The following is a 24739-nucleotide window of genomic DNA, read 5'->3' as shown; positions in this document are numbered from 1 at the left end:
AAATCATAGGTTTTGGTTTGTAGGAAACCAAGTGCTCTTACCGTTATTAATTCAAACCATCAAGTAATCTGTCACTTTCAACGTTACTATTCTGTGTATCACAGTTCCTGCTAAGTACGTTATTGACTAATCATGACGATGATGTGAATGTCTTGGGAAAAATATGGAGCTTCATTTTGAATACCATAAAGGCTCATTATGAAGACTCTTACACTTTCCCTCCCCTGCGAGGGACTCAGGTGTGCATATTAAAGCAAGAATAAATTCACACATGAAAATAGAAATCTAAAATTAAATATTTAATTAGAACTCTGATTTGCTTTAAAGATTGGTGGCATTGCACAGGCTATATTACACCCTCTTTATAGTTTTTTTGACAAAAAAAGATACTGTTCATTTTAACAGGCCACTTTAATATTAATACATGTGTAATAGGATTGGAACTGAAAATCAGCTAGAGATGGTACATTTTACATTATTGGGAAAATTACAGTTCTGTCTTGTAAAAACATTTATTTTTTTAACAATGTACCTACATTAATCAAAAAATTACAGCATATTTAATAATTTTACAAATTCTTCATAAAAAATATATCTCTGTACAAAAAGGTCTTTCGCACCTACGTCGTGACAGCAGCGTGTGGTGGGGTGGGAGGGAGGGTCAGCGATGACAATGGGTTTTCCTGATCATAATGCCAGCGTTCTTTTTTTTATTCCCCTTTTTATAATAGCTTTTTTTGTTGTTGTTTACAAAATATTTTACAGAAGAAAAAAATTATTGCAGCTAGCCTGAAAAAAGGCAAGATGTGTGTGTAAAACAAGCAGCAGTTTTAAACAGCTCTGAAGCACATGTCCTGTGTCAGCGTGTGGTCGCGTCCCTCACGCCTGTTCCAGTTGCCTTCCAGGAAGAGTCTTCTAGACCTAACTCAGCAAGCACAGCTCCTGACTGCCCAAAAATGAGATCCTCCAACACCTTGGGGAGCCTCTGTTCAACACTGCACATGGCCCTAGGAAGAAACTAGGCAGAATTCTCACAAGAGAATTTCACTGAATTTTTTTTTTCATTTAAATAACATGCTTCAAACTGGCAACCCTAGGACAGTTTGACCTTGCACACAAAGGAAAATCATATCTAATCTGATATGTGGTTTCTTGTATGTATGTATGTACGTCCTGTCATTTCAGGATTTTATAGCATCATTTACCAGGGAGCAGGTCAGGGATGTGGGAACAGAGACAGTAATTCAGACTCTGAAGTCAGCATTTTGCACCTAGTTTGAATGACTCAAACTTAGATATGTACAATATATATATATCTATATATATGTATGTTTATATATACACGTAATATATATAGTAACCCTGTTCTCCCTTGCACACAAGCCTCCTCACACTTTCCATCATCTTCTCTTTGTTTCATTCAATGTGTGTGTTAGGAGCACAACTCCCGCTGACCTCATCCAGTCTACTGTGAAACAGCAATGTAAGGATTCCCATTGGCAAAGCAAATCTCCAAGGATGTGGGAGGTTGGCCAGGGAAAAATGATGTGCGGAGAATTCAGCATAATAATACAGACTCCAACAGCATGGGGTTCACAAAGGAGTACCTAAGAGAGGCCAGAGAGTCACCAAACAGCGGAGCCCCTTCCAACGAGGAACACAACACTGGGAGCTGAGCTCTACAGAAACATCCAAATCAAAATGCGTGACTCTCAAAAGAATGCCCTATCGTCCTGACTGCTTTTCCTCTTTCACATTTGAAGTTCTACGTGGAAACACTCAGTAGACCAACAGATAAATCCATCTTAAAGCTAGGTGTGAATGTGTTCACTCCGGCAAACTGAAGGCCACTTTGAACATTCTGACATTTCTATTACCAATGCCAATTTGAAATGTGAAACCGAGAAAATTTTCCACAATTGGAATGAGCACTGAAATCTCAAATAATAAAATAGGCATTATCTTTCCAAAAACACTTTTATCAAACAAGTATAAGTAAAAATAAACATGATCTTCACTTTGAATTTGTTACATAAACATCCTCATGGTCACATCTTCTACTTCACGTTTTGATTTTTATTCACCCTGGGGGATTATAATGATTTTATTTGTATCATACTTGTCATCTACCTATAATGGAATTTAAACTTGAAAAGTCACTGAAATTACCTTTCCATCTGGAATTATAAAGCATGAAACAAATAACAAATGAATGTATAAAATATATCATCATGAGAGGAGAGTGTGTGTAATTTTTCCTTCCCTCTAAAAGAACACTTAGTATTTTGATCCTGAACAATTTTCACTGAGTTCAAGGTGCTACTGTGGTATATTGTCTTTCAATGCAATACCAAAGATTGATGACAAGGTAAAAGAAAAAAAAGAAACCAAAAACACTGCAAAAGGGAAGACTGCATTGTGAGCTAAGACCCACAAGTTCATCAGCTTTCTAAAATAAATTACGATTCACAGTTTTACATGGTAAATAGAAATTTCTGCAAACCCCCTGCTAAGTAGTATTGGAGAGGCAGTAATTGGAGGAGGATGGTAGTAAAGGAGAAAAACATGAGAAATAAGGAGGCTTCCATATTTTTTCTCTCTGGACCTCTTCAATGAATTCAACACATAAAGGGAGCTAATTGAAGCAATAACAAAATAAATCTCTTCAGTACTGTATTTCCTTTTAAAATCTGTGCCATATCTGGGAATGGTTTTCCTTAACACTCCAACTAAGCTGATGGTGGAATGTTTAGCTTGACAACATGAAAGAATGCTTATATACAATGGACAGTGTGTATAAACCCTGTGTACATAATTTATATTTTATCAGAATCTTAGTCATTCATAACACACTAGTGCAAAAAATTGTGCATCAAAAACTCTGCGATACAACAGCTGACTGGGAAATTTGCAAATATCCCTAGACATGAACACACAGGGGAGCTGTGAGGTCCTTGAAGCTTGTCAGGTCTCAGAAGGACAGAGTGAAACATTTGTAGGTGTATGCCTCTATCAGAAAGGTGTCTTCTTCCAGAAAGCTTTTTATTTTATTTTATTTTTTCAGAGAATTTGTGTTCATGGGGGCTAAAAAAAAAAAGAAAACACAAGAGAACACTTATTGTGGTGCTACTACCATTTTGTCACTGCACCTGAAGGATGTATCCACGAGCCCAGAAGATTGCATTGAAAGGCATCCCAGCAACACAGAAACAGGAAAGTCTGAGGCATTGAATATGACATGTCGGTGTGACGCGGTGGTCTTCCTGGAGTGTGCCTTGATTTCAGACAGATGCAGCCAGGCATTTGGAACCCACTTTCAGAATGAAAATGCACATGTCGTTAGATCTGCAGAAGACTCTGGCGCATGGGAGTGGAGATCCCTGCGCACGTATGCCAGTAGACAATGTTGAAGGTCGCTGCAGTAAAGCCAGAGTGGAAGGGAGAGTGGTCTATGGCACCAAAGGAATCACTGCTTGTCCATCAGAGGTATGGCTATGAATCAGTCCTGTTGGGGCACTGAGGGCTATACCACTGTACAGACTGTGTTTAGAGTTGTGTCAAACCTCACAGCTTTGGCTTCTGTGGGTTTTAAGTTTGTGTCATACATGGGATTTTCAAACGATGCTTGTCCGTTGCTGTTTTCATGTCCAGCATAGCCATTGTATTGAACTTTTGGTCTCGTTCTAAGGAAAACAGAAAACAAATCATTAGCATCCTGGTTTCAGTTGGAGACTTAGCAGCTGGGACGGTATGCAGGAGATAACGTCTATAGAGCAGGGAGTAGTATAGCCAGGACGTCTGCAGAGAAGGAAGCGTCCACACCTGCGTACATGTCAGTTTATTTGTTTAAACTGGCGATTGGGAATATAAAATGGGTTTTTAAAGTGAAGCAATTTTGAAAATCAAATAATTATTTTTTTGAGATAGGGTCTCACTCTGTTGCCCAGGCTAGAGTGTGGTGGCACGAGCACCACTCACTTCAGCCTTGAATTCAGACAGATGAATTCTCCTGGGCTCAGGGAATCCTCCCACCTCAGCCTCCTGGGTTGCTGGGATCAAAGAATTATTTGTGCTTCCCACAAATGCCCCTGGGAAATTGAGCAGATCACAAAGGCTGAATTTGATAGGTTTAGTTTTGGACTTCTATCTATCACTGATAAGTTATACAGCCTTGGTTAAGTCACGAAACTCTCTACTACTCTGTAAAATAAGGATGTGGGCCTATACCTGGCCTTTAGGGCTGTAACATTAAACTAAATTGCAAGTTTAAGCTTTTAGTTCACTGTCATTACTAATATTCACAAAAAGTTATTTTTTATTTTGTCTCTGTTGAGTTAAAAGTGAATCTGTTTATAGAAAAGAAACTATACTCATTATTAAACTTCTATCACATTTTCTGGTTAAAAGAAAACTCCTCCACACAATCTATGATTAGAGAATTAGGGGATTTTTCAGACTGAAAAGACAGACTCATATCTGGTCTGGCTCCAGCTCCTTTTATTCTTTCCTTATTCCAGAAGAAACCAAATAAGAAAAATGTGCCAGGTGGCAAAAACAGAACTTTAATGGACATAAGGATGCTCACAAAGACGTCATTTGACATAGGGTGTAGAGAAACTTCTGCCGAGTGATTTACTCATCGATTTCCTTATGTTACACATGCTCATTAAGAAAAAGAGAAGTAAACAGTGCAAGACCCTGAGAAAATGGCAGAAAGGCAGTTTGTAACTGCCTCTGGAGTGGGAGAGGTCCACAACATTGCGCTTGAAAAATGCACTAGCAGCGATAGTTAGCAAACAAATCCAGCCCCTCATTAACCAAGTGAAGACATGGCTAAAAGGTTCACTCGGTCATCTGGATCACAAGTTGCCACAGTCCCCTCATTACTGGGGAAATGCAATAAAGACACAGGCACAGGTAGCTAACACACCTGTGAAACAACATTCTCTCTATTTTGTATTTCAAAAACAGATATAAGAAAGCACATATTTAAGGAGGCTATTTCATGAGTTATTAAAAAATGGTATCATGCCAGTTTTTCTGTTTTATTTTAACCAGAATTAAGTGAAATATCTGTATTATGTACTGATATTTATTTGACACATGTAATTTTATTTCAGGAAATCATAATTTATTTCTTATTATATGTAGTTAATGCTACCATTTCAGGTAGTATTTTAGAGTAGTCTGGCATTTACAGATTCCTCCAGGTAATGTATTATCCATGTAGAGATAAAATGTCCAAGGAGTTTACAGTTCCTCCAAAATAATTCTTTCCTTCTGGCATCCACATTAATCCCAACGAAAGGATCTAGTTCATTAAAGTTGTTTGTCCCCAAGTTTTGAAATTTTGTAGTTAGTAGAGTTTCACAAATTAATCCATATTCAGAACACGTTTTCAAGAAATGGAGCATCTATATTGCCTACTACATATGAAGAGCTAAATTTTTATTTGTTGAAGGAAAGAATCAGTGAAACATTTATCCGTCATAGATTGACAGACTTAAAAGTGGCCATAGAGAACATTCTTTTCAACCTTTTGCTGGAAGGTTGAAATACCTTCTAAAGGTTCTCATGGCTGGCCATGGAGGCTGAAAATAGAGATAGAATCCTTTATTTCATGTCTCAATTGAACATGAAAGAAAAAAGCATATTATTTCTCAACTCAGTCGTTTATTCTCTTATTTCTTAGATGTGGCCTGCTTAAAAAGTAGGGCAGAAAACAACAAAAAAGACAACCAAAAATCTTGACGAATAAGCTTTGTTAGTGTAAGAAAGAGCAATTACTCTCACTCATCAGTGGGAGCTGAACGATGAGAACACATGGACACATTGGTGGGGACAACTCATAGTGGGGCCTGTGGGGGGAAGGAGAGCATCAGGAAGAACAGCTGATGAGTGCTGGGCTTAATACCTGAGTGATGGGTTGATCTGTGCAGCAAATCATGGGACATGTTTACCTAGGCAACAAATCTGCACATCCTGCACATGTACCCCAGAACTCAAAATAAATGTTGATTTAAAATTAAAGAACATTGCATAGTAATATAAAGTACGCATGCATGCGAGCACAAGAGCATGCCCATGACTTAAACCCAGAGTTTACACTCACAACATTCTCAAACAAATGGTGTTTCTGCAGTACCTGTGTTTGTAGAGGTAAAATGCAAACCCTGATAAAATTAGAGCAAAGAAAGGAACCAGAATGGCAGCTGCCACAGAGCCACTGCTGGTGCCATGGTAATGATTTGAAGAGTCTTGATCCGGGTTTAAGGGATCTAGAAGATAAAGAAAACATTTAATTTGTTGTTACTGTATTCTGCTTAAACAAAGAAATATGCATGATAAATTTTATAAATGGATATGAACGCTACAAGAAGCAGAGTTGCCATTTCACAGGCAACTAGCTGATATTCTTTTCTCAATATTTTAGTATCCACTTAATGACCAAGAGCAAAAACTGTTTCCTACTAATGCTGGAAAATACTATGAAAGAGGCTCAACATTTGAAATGTGAGAAAGGCAAAAAGGGTCACGATACATCCTGACTTTTGTTTATAGTTGTAGATACTTTCATGAAAACTAACTGGAAGCATTTATATGCTTTTTCTATATTCAGATATCAATAACATTTGCTGTTTTCTTATGTCCTAAGGCCAGACTTGGCAAAATATGTCACTGAAATTATGTAAATATCCCAGTTATCCATAAAAATGCCATTGCATTCTTCATATGTGAATAGGATGGTGTCATCTGCCTTTATTTTAGGTAGATTCTGAAATTCACTGCAGAGTGTAGAAATATTCAAAAGAAAAGTGTAGCTCAATGTAACAATGCAAGTTTCCATGAAGACACAAAATAATGCTAAAATGTAACTTTTTAAATTTTTGTATATATATATATATATACACACACACACAAATACATTATATATATGTAAATACTTCAAGTGTCATGAAGGTGATAGAATCATCCATTCTATAACCTTAACTATGGAGTGTCTTATTGCATGCCACTGAGAGGAAAGCATTAAAAATTCAAATCCACAAACCTTTATTAAGCAACTATTGCCAAAGAAGAAATGTAGTTCTTGAAGAGTTTATTAATAAAATATAATTTTGAGAGGTGTTTGGCCTAATTGCATGGAGTCACTTAACGCAGGTGTGCAATGAATTATGACTGGCGTCATCTCAATGTAGCAGAGTTGTGAAGAAGCTGATCCGGTTTTCATATTTCCAGAATTTATAAAATGTCAAATTCAAAGAGATGTTCCTTTGTGTATTGTTTTATAAACCAGAAATGCAAAAAAAAAAATCAATCAAATATTTAAAATCCTTAAATCACTATTTGTATCGAGATTCTTTAATTTTCATATGAAAACTTTCAAATGATATTATTTGCCGTTTGCTTCCATAGATGCAGGATTATGACTACCATCTTAATGTCTAGCAGGAACCTATTTTGGAATAATGTTGACTTTTGCAACTACATATCTTTTTGAGATTTGTCCCATTACCATGCAAAAGAAAAATGCCAGACACTTGATTGCAACGTGAGCATCTGGGTTACAGACATGCAGTGAGTGAAGCCAACTGGGTGTTCTCACCGCAGGCCCTGTGTTGGAAGTGAGGGATGCGAAACATCCTGAGATAGTTTAAAATTTGTTCCACTGGCTGAAGTGGTTCTAGAGCCCTGAGAGCAACATGAAGCGTGTGCATTGGGGATGGTCTCAGCAGCAGCCGCAGTGGCAGCAATGACATCCGGTGACCAGGGGTGGTGCTGTCCAACAGAGAGCACTGGTGCCCTACTCAGATGGCACCAACTTAATGCATTGGTTGTGAAAATAAAATGTCAGTACATCTAAAGTGCTTACAACAATGCCTGGCACAGAGGGAATGTTCACACGGACTTACAGTCACAAAATGTAAGTTCCCTGAAGCCAGGGTTTTTGTTTTGTTTTGTTTTTTGGTTAGCTTTCCCCTTGAATCCTCGGAACCTGCAATAAAACCTAGAACACAGTATGTGCTCAATATATATTTGTGAAATTAAAAATACAAAGTTATGTCTTTATAGCATTTCAGCACCCAAATATCTTTTAGTTTCCATCACATTGCCATACATTGTTCTTCTGTAATTCTGGGAGTATCTGCCTCATTCTTATAAATGTATATTCTACTTACATTAACTGCAGTTACTTTCTGTTATCTGAAAACAAAGCTACATAGTTTTGTCCATAATAGATATCAAAATTCCAAATAATAAAATACTGGTAAATCTAAATGTCACAAGACATCTCACATGAAAACGAAAAACAACCCAGATGAAGGTCTTTGTGGATTATATAACCAAACTTACTGTGAGGTTATTATACTGCCAGCAGCTTCTAGTTAATTTTGGTTATTTACCCTTGTTTGAATAATCTGAAGGTTAATATACACACATGGTGGTAATTAAAATGTCATAAAGGGATACAAAAACAAATATTATAAAGGAAAATTAAAATAAAGAATCATTCCTTGCCCTATAAGGCAGTTCCTCTTTATAGTTGAGGGATTTAAAAATTGTCCTTCCAACAATGTACTCTAAATATTAGTTATTATTTCTTTCTTATTTTTATAATTGGTAATATTATTTTCATTTTGTGTATGTGGCTTTTTGATCTTAACAGTATGTTTTTGAGGCTCTTCTATTGGCATATATGAATCAGATTTAATTTTTTAAGGTGTATAGTATTCTATTTATTAGATATAACAACATTTATTTAGCCAGTCAACTCTCCAAGGACATTCAGGGTGTTTTCAGTATCTTCTATAATGCTGCAACGAAATCTCTTGCCTATGTCTACACATTAGCAGGAGTCTACACTATTATATAGGACAAATCTTCAGGAGTGGAATTACTGATGAACAGAATTTGTACCTTTTAGTGTTGCTATGTCCCACCTAATTGCTGTCCTAAGAGTCGCTGCAATTTCATTCAACCACTGTCCTGTGAGGGTCTTTACAATAACATAAGGACAGCTGTGTGCGATCCCTCAGCTACCCTCCTTACCTTCCTCTCCCCCTCCCTCTTCCCCCTTTCCTTCCTCCTCCTCTTATCGCCCTCCCTCCACATGTTATTATTGGTTCCATGACTGTTGCAACTGCACCTGCTGCTGCTACTACAATGATAAATCAAACACAGTACTTAGTTATTTTTGAATTTACATTTCTTTTTTCTTTTTTTTTTTTTGAGACGGAGTTTCGCTCTTGTTACCCAGGCTGGAGTGCAATGGCGCCATCTGGGCTCACCGCAACCTCCGCCTCCTGGGTTCAGGCAATTCTCCTACCTCAGCCTCCTGAGTAGCTGGGATTACAGGCATGCGCCACCATGCCCGGCTAATTTTTTGTATTTTTAGTAGAGACGGGGTTTCACCACGTTGACCAGGATGGTCTCGATCTCTTGACCTCGTGATCCACCCGCCTCGGCCTCCCAAAGTGCTGGGATTACAGGCGTGAGCCACCGCGCCCGGCCGAATTTACATTTCTTTAAGAGAGTGAGTGTCTTTGCATATATGATAAGCTAGGCCGTTCAGTTTTCTAAAGAGCATTATTTAAACAAATGCACATCCAGGCCTGCAGCACTTAATGTTGGGGATACATTCTGAGAGATGCTTCATGAGGCAATTTTGTGACCTCACAGGGTGCACCCACACACCTAGATGGTGTCGCCTACAGCACATCCAGGCTATAGGTACAGCCAGTGGTTCCTACATGAGTAATGCCTTGCCCTATGACATTATGACAGCTATGGAGTCACCCAGGAGATGGGAATTTTTCAGCTTTATTAGAATCTTATGGGGTCACTGGTGTATAACAGATATTTCATTGACCAATATGTCATTATATGGATCATGACTGTTCTATATAATTCATCCACTTAAGCTGAACATACAGTCCAAGGCTTTTACAGTGTATTCACTGGGTGGTACAATCATCACCATAATCTCACTTAGAAGACTGCTGTCCCTCCCAAGAATCTCAGTATCTCTTAGCTTTATTCTTCATCCCAACCTTCAGCCCCAGGCAACCACTAATTGATATTCAATCTCTATGAATTTGCCTGTTATGGACACATCCTGTAATGGATTTATACAATATTTGGCCTTTTTAATCTTTCTTCACTTAGCATAATGTTTTCAAGGTTCATTCATGCTGTAGCATTCATCAGTACTTTATTCCTCTTCAGTGCTGACTAATATTCCATTGTATGGCTGTACTACATATTGTTTATCCTTTCATCCATTGATAGACATTTTGCTTGTATCTATTATTTATAAATAATTCTGCTCTACGCATTCATGTACAAGTTTCTGTGAGACATATATTTTCAGTTCTTTTGGCTACACATGTAGGAATGGAATTGCTGGAGCTTACAGTAACTCTGACTATTTGACGAACTGTCAGAGTGTTCTCCAGAGAAGGTGCATCATTTCACGTTTCCCCAGCAAAGTACGACAGTTCCAGTTTCTCCGCCCCCAGCCACTCTTTGCTGTTTGACTTTTAGATCACAGATGTCCTTGTGGACGTGAAGTGGTATCCCCGTGTTTGATTTTCATTTCCCTAACGATGAGTATAATCAACATCTTTTCATGGGCTTATTGCCATTTGCTCGCCTTTAGAGAAATATCTATTCAAATCTTTTGTCAATTTTTTAGTTCGGTTATTTGTCTCTGTATTATTGAGTCACAAAAGTTCTTTGCATATTCTGGATACAAGTCACTTATTAGGTACATAATTTTATGTATTTTCTTTCATTCTTTGTGTGTATGTTAGGGGTGGGTCATTCCATCTCAGTGGGGAAACTAATTTATTGTTAAGTTTTTGCATTAAAGTTGTCTTTCAAGTTAATTTTGTTTTAGTATCCATTTAATGACAATCACATTTTTTGGGTTATCTACTGAATAGAGAAAATTAGGAGGTTGTTTATTTTATCCATAAAAATAGATGCTTACCATCATTCTTAAATGAATGATTGTTGTTTCAGAATTACTTAAACGTAAACTTTTCTAATTAGTTAAAGGCAGGACTTACTTGCGAGTCAAATTATTTTGTAAAGTAAATTATTTTTCCTGACAATAAGCTCATTATCACATGAGAATACAAATTCCTTGTTAAAGCAAGCTGTTCTTTTGTTAGATTAAAAAGAAATGAGGTAATGCAAAGAACATTTGTAAAAGCAAACTGATAGTTCAGGTCAAGTTCATTGGATCAGTAAACTCAGACATCTACACAGCATCTTGTACAGCTCACTGGGGTGTCCTTAAACAAAATTACTAGAGCGTGTGCTACAGAGAGAAAGGAGGACAAATAACTCCAGGATTTGGCTTAGAGCGAGAGAAAAAAACATTACCCATCATTAGTGTTGGTCTAATGCATTTATTCTATTTCATTACCTCAAAATAATATAACACAATTTAAAATATAATCTCAGCCACTGCCAACATTATAATGCTCTTCTATTTAATAATACTGTGGTTGGAATAGTGGAAGTATTTTATGATTAGTTATCCTTTTTAATCAAGTTCTTTTTTTCTTTTCTACAGGCCAAGCAGACTTTTTTTAAATTCAGCACTTTGATAAAAGTCTTACAAAATAAGTTCATCAGTGCTAATCATCACAAAATTGTACACTCACATTCCTTTGAAAGGTGGCTCTGGTATCAAAGCCTATATGGTAATATTCTACTTTAGAAAAATAATGTGTGAATAGTATTCTACAAGTAGGAGAAATATGGTACCAATGTTATTACAAAAATCCATTTCCTTTTATTTATGAGTTCTAACAAGTATAATGACATCTGTGCAAATAGCTTTAGCATGAACAAAGCATTGCTTATGTGGTCTCTCAATCTCATAACAACCTTAGGAACTTCTGTACTGAGTTTTCAGATAGGCTCAGGAATACTGTAACTCATTCTAGATCACAAAAATAGCAAGCAGATGAGGTAACATTCAGATCTAATGATTGTCTCCACATATGTTCCTCCTTTAATTACTAAGGCAAAAATCAAATAGTAGAGAAAGCTATAAAGAAGGAAGCAGGATCCATCTGTCTGCCTATCTATGTAGAATAAGTTTTTTTCTCATTTATAAGTCAAATCTCCTTCGACATCAATATATAGTCCTCATTTTTAAAGAAATATACTGAATAACAATTTTTTCATAGATAGTATAATTTGTTGCATAAAAATACTCATTGAAGCTACTCTTTTAGGACAGCTGTTCAACATGCAGAGGTTATTTCTAACTTCCACTTTTAAAATAATCCTGCTTTGGGCATGCCTGAATATGCAGAAAACAATTTTCACATTTACCTTATTAAAAAATTCTAGAGAGAAAATTATTGGATGAAAAAAGTACTGACACATTAAACATACATTCACCAAAATTAAACATGAGGCTCTTTTTCTACTGTCAACCCAAAACCATATTTTAATCTTTGCCATTCTGATAACTAAAAATAATCATCTTTGTTAGTATATATAAGTATATATATTTTTGAAGATCTTTTTATACGTTTTTTGGCCATTTTTAATTACTCTTACATTTTTCTTTTTTTTTTTTTTTACTTTTAGAACTCTTAGTTTCTTTGGGTGATATAGTTTGCTTATCCTTTGATCTTCATCTTTTTCTCCCTTATTTTTTAATAGCTTTGATATAGTAAAGATGTTAATTTTATGTCTGGCATACTTACTGCATTATTTCCGGCTTTGTGTTTGTCTATTTTGCTATTCAAAATGTTTTTTTCATTCAGCTGTAAAATATGCTAGTTTCTCCTATTATTTTGTTTAGGTTCTGTTAAGGTTGTCTTTTTTATTTGTTCTTAGCAAAATCATTTGAAAGCCAAACTGATATTGGCTTTAAAAAATATCGTAAGTGTAATTTACCTTGTCTTTCTAGCTTAAATTTTCCAAAGTCTTTTCCATGAATGTCACCTTGAAATGTAAATCCTCCTCTTTCAAGTCCAGATGATACCTGATATATAGGAAATAAAAGAAATAAAAAAGTATACAAAGGGATGAATAATATCTTATTTTAATATACCTTTTAATATAACAGTTATAGCTCATATTTAGGTACTACTGGTTAAATATTTTTTATTTTTGGCACTCCTTTTGGTGACAAATTTATAAAGATCAGAAATCAATACAGAAGTGAACTTCAACTGATGTATGTAAATGCTCACAATCTCATTTTGATCTTGAAAACGATAGTAATTTTTATAATATATGTTAACTATACTTTCTAATGGAAGCAAACATATGAACTAAGAAATAATCTACATTATGTAAAACTCGCTTTGTGTCCCAGCTGTTGGTCAGGGTACATCATGTGAGCTGTCTACTCTTAAGTTAGATAGTGAATTAGAACACAAACGGTTAACTTGCAAAAAAGGATACCTCATCTTAAATCTCTCTATTTATCTGACAATGATTTCTTTTAGAACAAGCAGCATGGTCATGAAGTGGTCTTGGAAAATTTCTGTTGTACCACTCATGGTGTAACACTGCGGTAACATCACAGATCCTGGAGTTCAGGTCTTATTCTGTCCTCTGCAGTAACAGCCCCTTTATGGATGGCCAGCTTATTTCTCACTTCCTAGACCTGGTTTTTTCCATTACGAAATGAAGGAGCAAAGTGGCCTCTGTCAAGGAGAGAGACTGCTGAGTTTTCAAGGGGCAGACACAAGACTGCTCTACTCAGAAGCCTCCAATCCGTAGGCCTCTCTTCTGCACAGAGAGATGATTAGAAAGCCTGTGCTTTGTCACAGACCTCACACATGTACTTACATAACCATCCAGTCCCCAGTTGTCATTTTCAAACTTGCTTACAAAAATATCTGCCGGACCTTTAATTTGAAAAACCTTCAGAAGTAAGTGGGCCTCCTCCTTCTTGTAAACACCTGTGAAAAGATCAGCAGGTCAGGCTTACCTTAGAGAAATTCACAAGAGTTAGTAATTCAGTCCTTTAATTCATTTGATGTGAAATGTGATACAGAGATGATAACATCATTGATAACAGAAAACTCAAACAGAAGTTTTATTTTTATTTGTAAATTTTAGCCTAGGAGCTTCTTTTTATTCCCCTGAAAATCACTTCTTAAATCCTTATCTATCTTGAATAGGTATAATTCTACTATGTTCAATATCCTCATTCCACAGAAAGAATAAGAAATAACATATTTGATTTTGTTAATTAAAAAATCTCTCTCTACAAAAAGTGTACAATGAAAATAGTTACATCACAGAATTAATGTAAGAATGAAAAAGATAAACACACACAGTGCTTAAAATAGTGTCTGCCATATAAATCAAGGCTGCTGTATTTTATTAATTGTATGGTGACTTTAAAATCTCATTATGAGCACATGACTTAAGAAAAAAGTTTTAAAAGAATAAAGTTTGGAGACATGCATTACTGGATGTGAATCTCAGATTCTTGACTTAATACTTTATGTGCATAATCTTGAGCAAATTGGTTCACTTTTCTGTACCAGTTGTGTAATCTTTAAAATCAGAAAATAATACCAACCTACCATGGCTAGGGAGAGGCTCCAATGAGTTATGGTATAAGCAAAGCCAACGCAACATTAGTAAGTACTTAATGCTTATTAGATCACGTCTCTGTGAAAAGGTAACAGGTGTATTCCGCTCACACTGTGCATTCAGTGAATTCTTTGGGACCTACCTGTCAACTTCAGCTCCACTTGGGAGGCTTCACTGAAGGTGGCATTCACCTTACTGCTTGTTGCATTGAACCAGTCAACAGTTAGCGTGGCGGGTTGTCTTTTCCCTAAATATTCATAATATCCCTTCCACACGGAATTGACGAAAAAGACATCTGAAGGAACTGTGGGAAGTGGGGAAACAGATGAATGTCAGCACACACACAAACAATAAATTCAGACATTACTAAACATAGAAGGCATAATACTCCTAGTGACAGATCACAGATGAGGGCAATGATGAAGACAAGGGGAGCCTAGTGCACCATGGTTCATAGCATGTGCGAAACTCAAAGCAGCAGGTGCCAAGATTATTATGGTATGCAAATAGACATTTGTATTTATGGGTTTTTTTTTTTCTTTCTTTCTTTCTTTTTTTTTTTAGAAGCCAAAGCACACCTATTTTAACAGACCTTCCAAGGTCCTGGGGTATGGTGAATTGGTACTTCTAATGTTAGTTTAGTTTTTATTGTGCTTAGTAAGAAATATGTTTACCTGACCCATGAAATCACTACCGATATTTCAATAATATCCAAGTCTACTATTTGAAAGACTTGGAAGGCTCAGAAGAACTGATATATATCATAGGACAGAAATTTGCTGCCCTGAAAAAGCTCACGTATTCTAGTACCAAGTACTGGATATCCCAGCACCAAGCTGACTTAGGAAGACAAAGGCCTTTCATTTCTGAGGTCTTTATTTTGTAATTAGAGTCAATCTCTCCCATTCATGCTCTCCTGCTCTTCTTTAATCTCTTTGCGTAAAATATTCCATTAGTAAGAAAAGATGGGTTCAATAATTTCAAATGTTTCTTTTATATATGCCTTTTAAATTCAGTAATAAAAGGCACAAAGTCTTTTTAAAGCATAGAATTCATCGACAGGAAAACTTGCAAAGATTATTGAGATATTTCCTCTTGTTTTCACAGCTTAAGAAAAAGATAAACTTATTTTTCATGTGTCTGTTTAAAAATGCATATAAAATCCTGCCATTTTCACACATTAACATGAACTATAATATATAAATCTACATGATGATTCCAAAGTTTCTCTTTGTTTTTTGCCTTATGATGTGCATGGGTTATTTAATTAGATAAGATTCATGATAAGCATAGTTGGTCGAAATCCATCACTTGAGTTACTAGGTGGAAATGAAGATTCATGTCCCCCTAAACTATTTTTGAGAAAGTCCACGTATAGTGGCAAATAATGAGGACAAAAGTGTATTGTGCCTGCACCCATGCTTCTCTTTCCAGCCCAAATGGCCATTTTCTTGTTTTCCTAGGCAAACTAAACCTACAAAACTCGGCCTAGCAAGAGAAGTGTTAAAGAAGAACAGAAGGTAATAGCTTCCTTTGGCCTAGAGTAGATCCCACTTCCTCATAATAATAGTGATAATAAGTTAAGAACTGATATATCCACACAAGTATCTAACACATTTACTTATAAATAACTGATTTTAGACACATCGACAGCCATTGCCAGCACAACTGAGGCCCCCATTTTAATCAGCAACCCCCAAAATGATTTTATTTTCCATTAATAAAATGAATAGTCTTTAAAGTACATAAAGATTGTTTTCTCTAATTAGAATTTATATGCTTTTCTGAAGATATTAATACACTTGTTCAAGCATTCACTTAAGTTAATCTTGTTGAGGTTTCACAGGAATGGACCAGGCCTGGCTGGGTAGGGTAAGATACAACCAATGTCTTTGGCTTCTGGGTATTAAAATATGACCACCAGTCATGTGGCAGAGGTCATCTTTCTGGGTCTTTATAATATCACTTGTTGCTGGCAGCCTGCAGTATAATGACGGAACCATATAGCTGAGCTGTACTAGAACGTACCACCTTGATGAAGAATCACATTCAATTAGCACTTCCCTTCCAAGAGCATAAGAAAAGGAATATTGATGATAATGTTTGTACCTACAAAAGGAGTGTCTAGATATTTCAATATCTTAAAAACAAAATAAGCAAAGAAAAAACAAAACACACACACAACAATAATAACAAAAAGAGATTGTGTTTTCTTCCACTGAAGAAATTGTTGCCTGGATAAAGAGCATTGACTTCTGTATGTGATTTGTAGGTAATATTTAAACAAAATAGTCTAGAAAGATTTAAAAAGTATTTTATATTCTTCATTATGCAGATTGGAGAAATCTCTTTAGTCATATTGGCACATTTTGCCTTGTCTAAGAATTAAATGTGTAACACAGCATCTTGACAATAGCATTACAAATACTCTTTCCATGTTTGATTCTAAAATAGAGCTTATGTCCAAAAATACAGTGTTAAAACCTGAATAAAGAAAGTACTAGTCAAGTGATCTTATATATTTACAAAGGTTTTCTGTTTCTAATAAAACAACAACAACAACAAAATACCCAACTTAATATAATTTGGGACAAATTTTGCTATTTTTAGAATTTAAATTTAAAACACAGATACAATATGCCAGATGAATTTGTATAGTGAAAACTTTCCATGGGAAATAGAACTCCATCTTTGCGATTTGCTACATAATGCATTTAGCAAGGCATCACATACAACAAAAAACTATAATTAACATTTTAGAAGGCAAAGGATGCCTGAATGAATGGAGATACTTGGAAAAAAATTGGGCTCCACGTTTTGAACTGTTCAAATGAACAACTTGCACTGTAAAAAAGCCTCATTAATATGAGCTTCCTCATGTGGAGGAAAAAATTGCAACCCTCTTTATAAGGCTCTCCATTATACCACATGGCATGATCAATGCTTTCACTTCTCTCTACCAAATGCCGAAGGCAGGTTTGAGTGAAACTGTGTGTAATAACACCAAAAGTTTTCTTTTTAAGCAAAGTCATGTTATTTCATTAACAAATTATTGTTGTGAAATAAGCAGAATTCCACCTAGGCTTAGTGTTTTAAATTACTGAAACGTTAACTTTGTCATGGACTAATGGATTCAGAAATTTAAAGGTTGAAAATTGTTTCGCTGTGCAGAGTAGAGAACAAATTACTTTATTTGATTGAAATCTGTAACTGTTCTGGTATACAAACCTGGAGTTTTAGTAACTGTTTCATTAACTTCTCTCACTCCTTTACCTACAAGTAAAAAGACAAATTATCATTTTTAAAAAAAACATTTATTTTTGAGTAAGTTTGAAAAAATGTCAAATTGAAGCAATTTTCCTTTCTCTAGATTTTTATATGAATACCTTATACATATACATTTTGAACCCATGCCTTTACGGCAGAATATTCTTGGTGTTTGTGGGAAAGTGGAGTTTAAGGGTGAAAAATCAATATATATCTAGCTACTTATATTTCCATTTAAAGTGCTACAACAGAGAGCCTTGCAAAGGAGGGTGGCTTCTACGACTTTTCTCATATCCTCTTTGGAATACCCTGCCACATACTAAAAGGTAATACCCCACATAATCATGATGTTGTAGTCCCTCTTGATTGTCCAATACCACACTCAAATCAATCAATTTATAAATTACTATTGAAAAATACAAAATTATTTCCATTGCAGAATGTTCATTTTGTTCTATCAAGCTAGATTTAATTCATATTTTCTTAGCTTTCATAGTTTTATATCAAACTATAAGTTACCATTTAAAAAGTTGTCATTCTCTGTTTCTAAGAGGGAAGCACAAGGGAAAAAAAAAGTCTCTTTAAAATCCCTAATATAAGAACTATAAATACGCCCCAGGAAATAAAACCTAAGGTCGGTGACTTTATCATACTCCATCATTTTTGGTTTATGCTGTTTATACTCCATGGATTTATAAATTACATATGGGGGGGCGGGGGACCTGAAAATGTAGCCATCATCAAATCTGACCCAAGCTGATGACTCTCACTTGGAAACACACAAATTTGTAATTAATGGATCATTTCCAGATGAATTGCCTTTGTAATTTTAAAAAGTAGAATCACTGTCAAGAACACATAAACTTGTGTTTTACCACAAACAGCATGTGATCTTAAAAATAACACAGAGTTTCATCTATATATTCCAGGATACTTGGCGATATTTATTCATTTTCATCTCTAAGAACTACTGTTTTTCTGCAAATATAGAGTATTATTTTCATTTTAACTCAGAATGCTTTTCTTTAGCCAAATAACTTTTTTCTTTTGGCTTAAAATAATACAATCATTTTATGATGTACTAATTGCATACTAATTATACTATATATCCACTCAGCTCTGCCACCATTGCATAAACACGTAGGATACGCACATTCACAGACACAGCTCACGCACATGAGGTACGACTGAGGCAGGTGACGATGCTGCAGTCCTCATGCTCTGACTTATGGGTCTCACACATGGAAGCTAGCCTGATGTGCAGCCGATCCTTGCCCTTGCTCTTTAGAAAAGTATGCCACTCCTTGATCAATGACTTACTTTTACACACAGGCGACTTTCCTGTCCATTTCATATCTGCTTTACATGTTCTGTGCTCAGATCCACCTGCGAGGAAAAACCCTGGGTGGCAGGTGTACACTAAGGTGTAGCCAAAAGTAGGAAGATCGATGGCTCTCACGTCCGCATGTGCCGGGGTTTCGGGCTGTCTGCAGGCATGAGCTGAAACAACATCAGGAAACATGGAGACTTTGTTTATTGTAAACTTAGCACATGTGTCTAAAGAAACAAATAGACCAAAATAGTTTGGAAGTTGTTATGCAGTCAGTGTGTATGTGTATATACACACGTATATACATATATAAGTAATTTTTTGGTAGAGATGATGTCTTGCTATATTGCCCAAGCTGTGCTAGAACTCCTGACCTCAAGCTTTTCTCCTGTTTGACCTCCCAAAGTGCCAGGATTACAAGGAATGAGCCACTATACCCATTCTACATATATTTATAGATAGGTAATTATGTGCAAAGATTTAAAGTAGAGATCACAGCTTCAAAATAGAAAACTCTTCTGCTATACTGCTAAAATAAATATGTTAAAGATCCTTAAAAGCAAGCCCAGTCTTAAAAATTATATAGTCTATTGCATACTTAGATGTATGCCTTGAATTTTTTCTAGTGAAAACTAGCAAATTTATTATTCAATTTCATTAATAATTTATTTTGGTAAAAATTTGATGTGTATTTAGAAACTTAACTGAAATATTATAGATTCTTATTTTCTTTAAAATATAATTTAGGAATAAATGAGATTGCAATATATATTCTATATCTCAAATAACTCTATTCTTTATAAAGGTTGTATATATGCCTGAAGTAAAGGATTGGCATATTATTATAAAACAAGTGTACAATTTTAAACTTGTGCATACAATTGTTTTAAGTATTGTCACTATTTCACTAATTACTAACCATAACAAATACTTGATATTATCAAGCCCCATTATATATAGAAACACATATATATATATACAAGTGTATGCATATACATATATGTACATATACTATCAACATATAATTTGAGTAGTGATTTAGAGCAGAGATGATAGTTTAAAAATAAACACAACCAAAAATTACACCTCATATACTATTAAGATATTTTATAACAGTCTCCAAATGTTTTTATGTTTAATATAGTAAGAATAAGACACTGTATTTCACTTAATTCAGAGAGAGTGAAATCAATAATTCACATAATTATCATCCACATATATTTTCTAATTCTCATGATTAAGTCACAAAGTAAACTGTGATCTGTAAGTATGTATTTGAATGATCAATTTCTATATACTTCATATTATAGTGAGAATAATATTTTAAACAGTTCTACTTCAACTCTGACATACGACATTATTCAGTTCACCCTCTCTTTAGTAATTCGATGCAAATATCCTAGAAGAACAATAGCACACACAAACAAGTTTTCTAAGACTGTTAAATATAATATTATTCACTTATCTTCGATTTCAAGCAGTTTCTCAGACTTTACTGTGCCTTAGAATCTCCTGGAGCACTTCTTAAACTACACCATTTCCTTTTTCTCCTCCCTGGATCCCTCCAGAATCTCCAATTCAAGGTCAAGGGTGGGGCTTGAGAACTGACTTCACAGCCCAGTGTCCAGGCAATGCCTATGCTGCCACTTCTAGGAAACCAAACTTTGAGGACATCCAAAGCTTAGGATTACGAAATTAAAAATAATTTCTCATTATTTCCCTTAGTGGTAAACACTTCTCAGACATTCACAGTAAATAGGTTACTACTGATTGTGGTGGAAGAAATCACACTTACGTATACATTCAGTCTGTATCCCACTCCATGTTAAATTTGCAAGGCAGGTGCGAGTCGTGGAACCTTGAATATGATAGCCTTTTCTGCACCTGAAAAAAACTGTGCTTCCAACCTAGAGAGGAAATCCAATACCAGCTTCAGAGGCCAAGGGAACATGCACAGTGTAAAATAGTGATACTTGAAAGCACAATTTGAGGTAAAAGGAGAGCAGCAATTTTTCACTTTAATGTCAAGTTATTGTCTAAATCAACATGTACATTTTAACTGCACGTTAAAGTCTTATACACAATGTAGATTGCTCAACGAATAATGTAAGATCTTTGCAAACTGAAAATTTAGAAGGCTGTTTGGGTAAAGAAGTTATGGCTTTTAAATTTAGAGTTCTCTCTTTTTTGTTTGTAATAATTATTATTTCCTTTTTCATTTTCTTCTTGCCACTCACATTTTAAACAATTGGTATTTATTATTTTGTTAACACTCCTAGGGGACTGGTCAATTCCTGCTCATACAGAGTCCACCAAAACTCTACTGTCTTTCTAGTGTTTCAAACTGTACAAACTAGTTAGTGTTATTTGAATGTCTGAGGCATCTTCCTCACCAGGGCTTCACAAAGCTAACCCCTCACTTAATTCTCTGTACTTTGCTTAAATTTCACATCCCCTGCAGATGCTCCTCTGATCTTCCAAGAACAGATCACATGCTGCTCAAATGCATTTCCCCAACATCAGATGTTATCTGTACCACTCACTGCAATGTCCTGGAATTGCCTGCATATTTATTTACCTAAGTATCTTCCTAACATAACCAGAAGGGTCTTGAGGGGCATCTTCCTGTGATCTGTAAATATCTTTTTTAGAAGATAAGCTATGGTCATGCACTGAAGGGCACCGAAGATTGTCCATGGTTCTGCGTATCTGCAGCATGAGGCCAGCATGTCCCACATACAAAGGGAGAGAAAAGCAACCCCACAGGGAAGGCAGGTTTGCAATCATGATAGCTAGGCTTGGGACCAAACCATTTCCTTAAAGCTTGATTTATGAAGGCACATAAGTGTACCAAGTTAGAGTTTGAAGAGTTGAATATCCCTCTTGTTTCTTGCTCTGAGAATTTTAACCAGTTATTTAATTCCCTGTGTCTGCCTTCTCGCGGGAGTAAGCCCATACCTCCCTTGTTGGGATTCTGGGAAGAATAACTATAAGTAAAACACAAAGAAATAGCTGGTACACTGAATAGTGAGAAATGATTTCAGGAGAAAAAATGCTGCTTCTAGCACCTAATAAAATGGAAGTTGGAATTTATTAAGAAAAGTGCAAATTTATCTAAATTTTAAATCAATAGCTAATTGAAATTCAATGATGGGAAAGGGTTGACACATTTATTCTTGATTGATTGATGGATTTAAACTTTAGAGTCAGGGCCTCTCTCTCTTGCCCAGGGTGCAGAGCACAGTGGTGCAATCATAGCTCATTGCATCCTGGACCTCCAGGGCTCAAGTGGTGCTCGCATCTCAGCCTTCTGAGTAGCTGTGACTACAGGTGCACCTTACCACGCCCAGCTGATTTTTTGTATTCTTTGTAGAGATAGGGTCTTGCTATGTTGCCCAGGCTGGTCTCAAACTTTTGGCTTCAAGTGATTCTCCTGCCTGGGCCTCCCAAAGTGCTGGTTTTACAGGCTCAAGCTGCTACTCCCAGCTCATTTCCTCTCTATCAGGAAGATTGTCCATCAACGCTCCATGCAAGCATGACAGCAATTCCAATCAGACGTCCTGGTCAACACGCTGACATTGTCAGGAAGATCATGGACAGCCTATGTCATTTACTGGCAGAAAGAAAATACAGTCTCCTTCTCAATAAAATTTCTTTTAGTGGAATATACCAAGCCACGCTAACTTGATTATCATACACTAACCCTGGAGCTGTGGGTTTAGGGGACATGCCTGGCTGGAGAATGGGAGCTAGTCATTTAAGCTGCATGATGAACATAGCATAACACAGGGACATTTCAAACTGAAATGGCTCACTTTGTGCAAGTGATGTTTCAGCATATGGTGCTAAAGAAAATGGACAACAATCTCATCAATTACATTAAAAACTAAAACATTCCTAATAAAGGAAGGAAAAAAAACATTTGGGGAGAGCTGCATCTCACAGTCTCAACCATCTTTTTAAAAGATGGTGTCTGGGCTCTTTATTAGTAATCTTACTGTTAGGTAATATCGATTATTCATGTTAGTGTAGCTAATTTGTTATAAGGAGGGTGAAGGATTTATCCAACCCTATTAGTTTCACATGATAGGTTATAGAACTATGTCGCAAAATATGGTCATCACCAACTTGTAATTACTGTAAGTTGTACATAGGCAGGTTAAGAATTGCTCAAAGCAATGGTGATAAAAATTTTATTTTTCATAGTGAATCACTGAGAGTGATACCCACATATACTATTTTCCAATATTTCTTGACAATTTGGCATTAAATATTTAAATATCTGAAGTATTTACTTGAAGTTTATGGCAATATTTGAGACATAATAGAAAATGTGCTGGAGTTAGCATATTGGTTCCCTGTAAAGATTTCCTCTGTGGGATGCAAGAGACCTACAAGGAAAAGGCCACTGTGCATCAGACAGTAAAATGGGAATGTTTTCATGCTCATGAAAGATGGGGAAAGTGGCTGAGGAAGAAGATTTTTTATTCTTAATTGATGAGATCCCTAACTTGAAGATACAATATATATTTAACTTTTGTTTTCAAAGGCATACAACCAGAGAGCAGTGAAGTTATGGGAGTATTTAAGATGGTTAAAATATTTTATTTCAAGCTTCATTACCTTCCACTTTTAGGTATTTCTCCAATATTCACTGAAGTGTTAACGTTCATTTTATTAAAAGTCAAATGAATGTGCTGAAGTATTATTTAGTACGCTAATAATTCATAGAACTTTAAAGATCATATGGAGAACTAATTTCACAAGTAAGCTTAGAGTAAGGGGCTTATATACATTTTCTCCTGTTTTTGTCTCTAGAATTTAATATTATTTGGCCACCATATCCAGTCCCTAAATCGGAACTTTTATGGCGAACTAATCAGTGACAAGTTACCCCAATTTGAGAATTGCCATGTGAGTTTAGCAGACAAATAAGAAAATGATGCACGATTTCAAATAGATATTAACATAGCAACTGTAATGTTAATTTCTATTTGAAATCGTGCATCATTCCATTATTATCTAGTAAGCAAGATATATATACTCATTTTTATAGTTAAAAACACATGTAGAAGTCCCCTTTGAATGAATTTTATTCAGATAAATATAACCTGAATAAGGTATGATACGTAAAAGCATTTATATTTGCTTAAGTATCAAATATATTTTTTATCTCCAGAAAGAAAACATAGAAAATCCGCGATGACCTACCTCATAGCCTCTGGAGCTGTTCTGTATTCCGAAGTGTGGCGTGCCAGGGTCTGGGCAGGTGTTATGGGCAGGCCCTGAAATTTGTGATTTAAAAAGAAAACAGGGCACCATATGGTTATCATGGGAACTCTAACAGTTTTTACTGAAAGGTCTCATGAAATAGAGAAGGTTTTGTTTTGAGAAATGTGCAAAATGTTTTTCAGGAAAGTTAAAAATTAAATTGCTACTTTTATCTTCTCTTCAAGACATCTTCTTTAGATGTTAATTTTTAGACTTTAAGTAGCACAGTATGTTCTTTTTAGATAAGAATAAGTACATTTTTCCCATTGTCTGGCTTTTTTCTAT

At 35.7% G+C, this 24739-nt stretch overlaps 1 protein-coding gene across 1 annotated transcript in view; it reads right to left on the bottom strand.

Annotated features, from left to right (window-relative positions):
- Window positions 1-281: 281 nt before the first annotated feature.
- The window catches only part of CSMD1 (CUB and Sushi multiple domains 1), a 2129340-nt gene continuing 2104882 nt past the window's right edge, over window positions 282-24739 (bottom strand). Inside the window, exons 62-70 of the mRNA XM_064369795.1 lie at window positions 24395-24468; window positions 20979-21090; window positions 19174-19353; window positions 17815-17859; window positions 14729-14890; window positions 13831-13943; window positions 12928-13015; window positions 6146-6278; window positions 282-3683 (exon numbers count right to left, since the gene is read on the bottom strand). Of these exons, the coding sequence (XP_064225865.1) occupies window positions 3524-3683; window positions 6146-6278; window positions 12928-13015; window positions 13831-13943; window positions 14729-14890; window positions 17815-17859; window positions 19174-19353; window positions 20979-21090; window positions 24395-24468 (1067 nt within the window). The 3' untranslated portion in view covers window positions 282-3523. The remainder of the gene's footprint in view (window positions 3684-6145; window positions 6279-12927; window positions 13016-13830; window positions 13944-14728; window positions 14891-17814; window positions 17860-19173; window positions 19354-20978; window positions 21091-24394; window positions 24469-24739) is intronic.

The sequence above is a fragment of the Aotus nancymaae genome, unplaced genomic scaffold (assembly GCF_030222135.1).
Source record: "Aotus nancymaae isolate 86718 unplaced genomic scaffold, 86718_ANA_hifiasm-v0.15.2.pri h1tg000090l, whole genome shotgun sequence".
Lineage (NCBI taxonomy): Eukaryota > Metazoa > Chordata > Mammalia > Primates > Aotidae > Aotus > Aotus nancymaae.
Note: the sequence above shows the minus strand (reverse complement) of the source record. Positions and strands in the feature narration are given on the sequence as shown.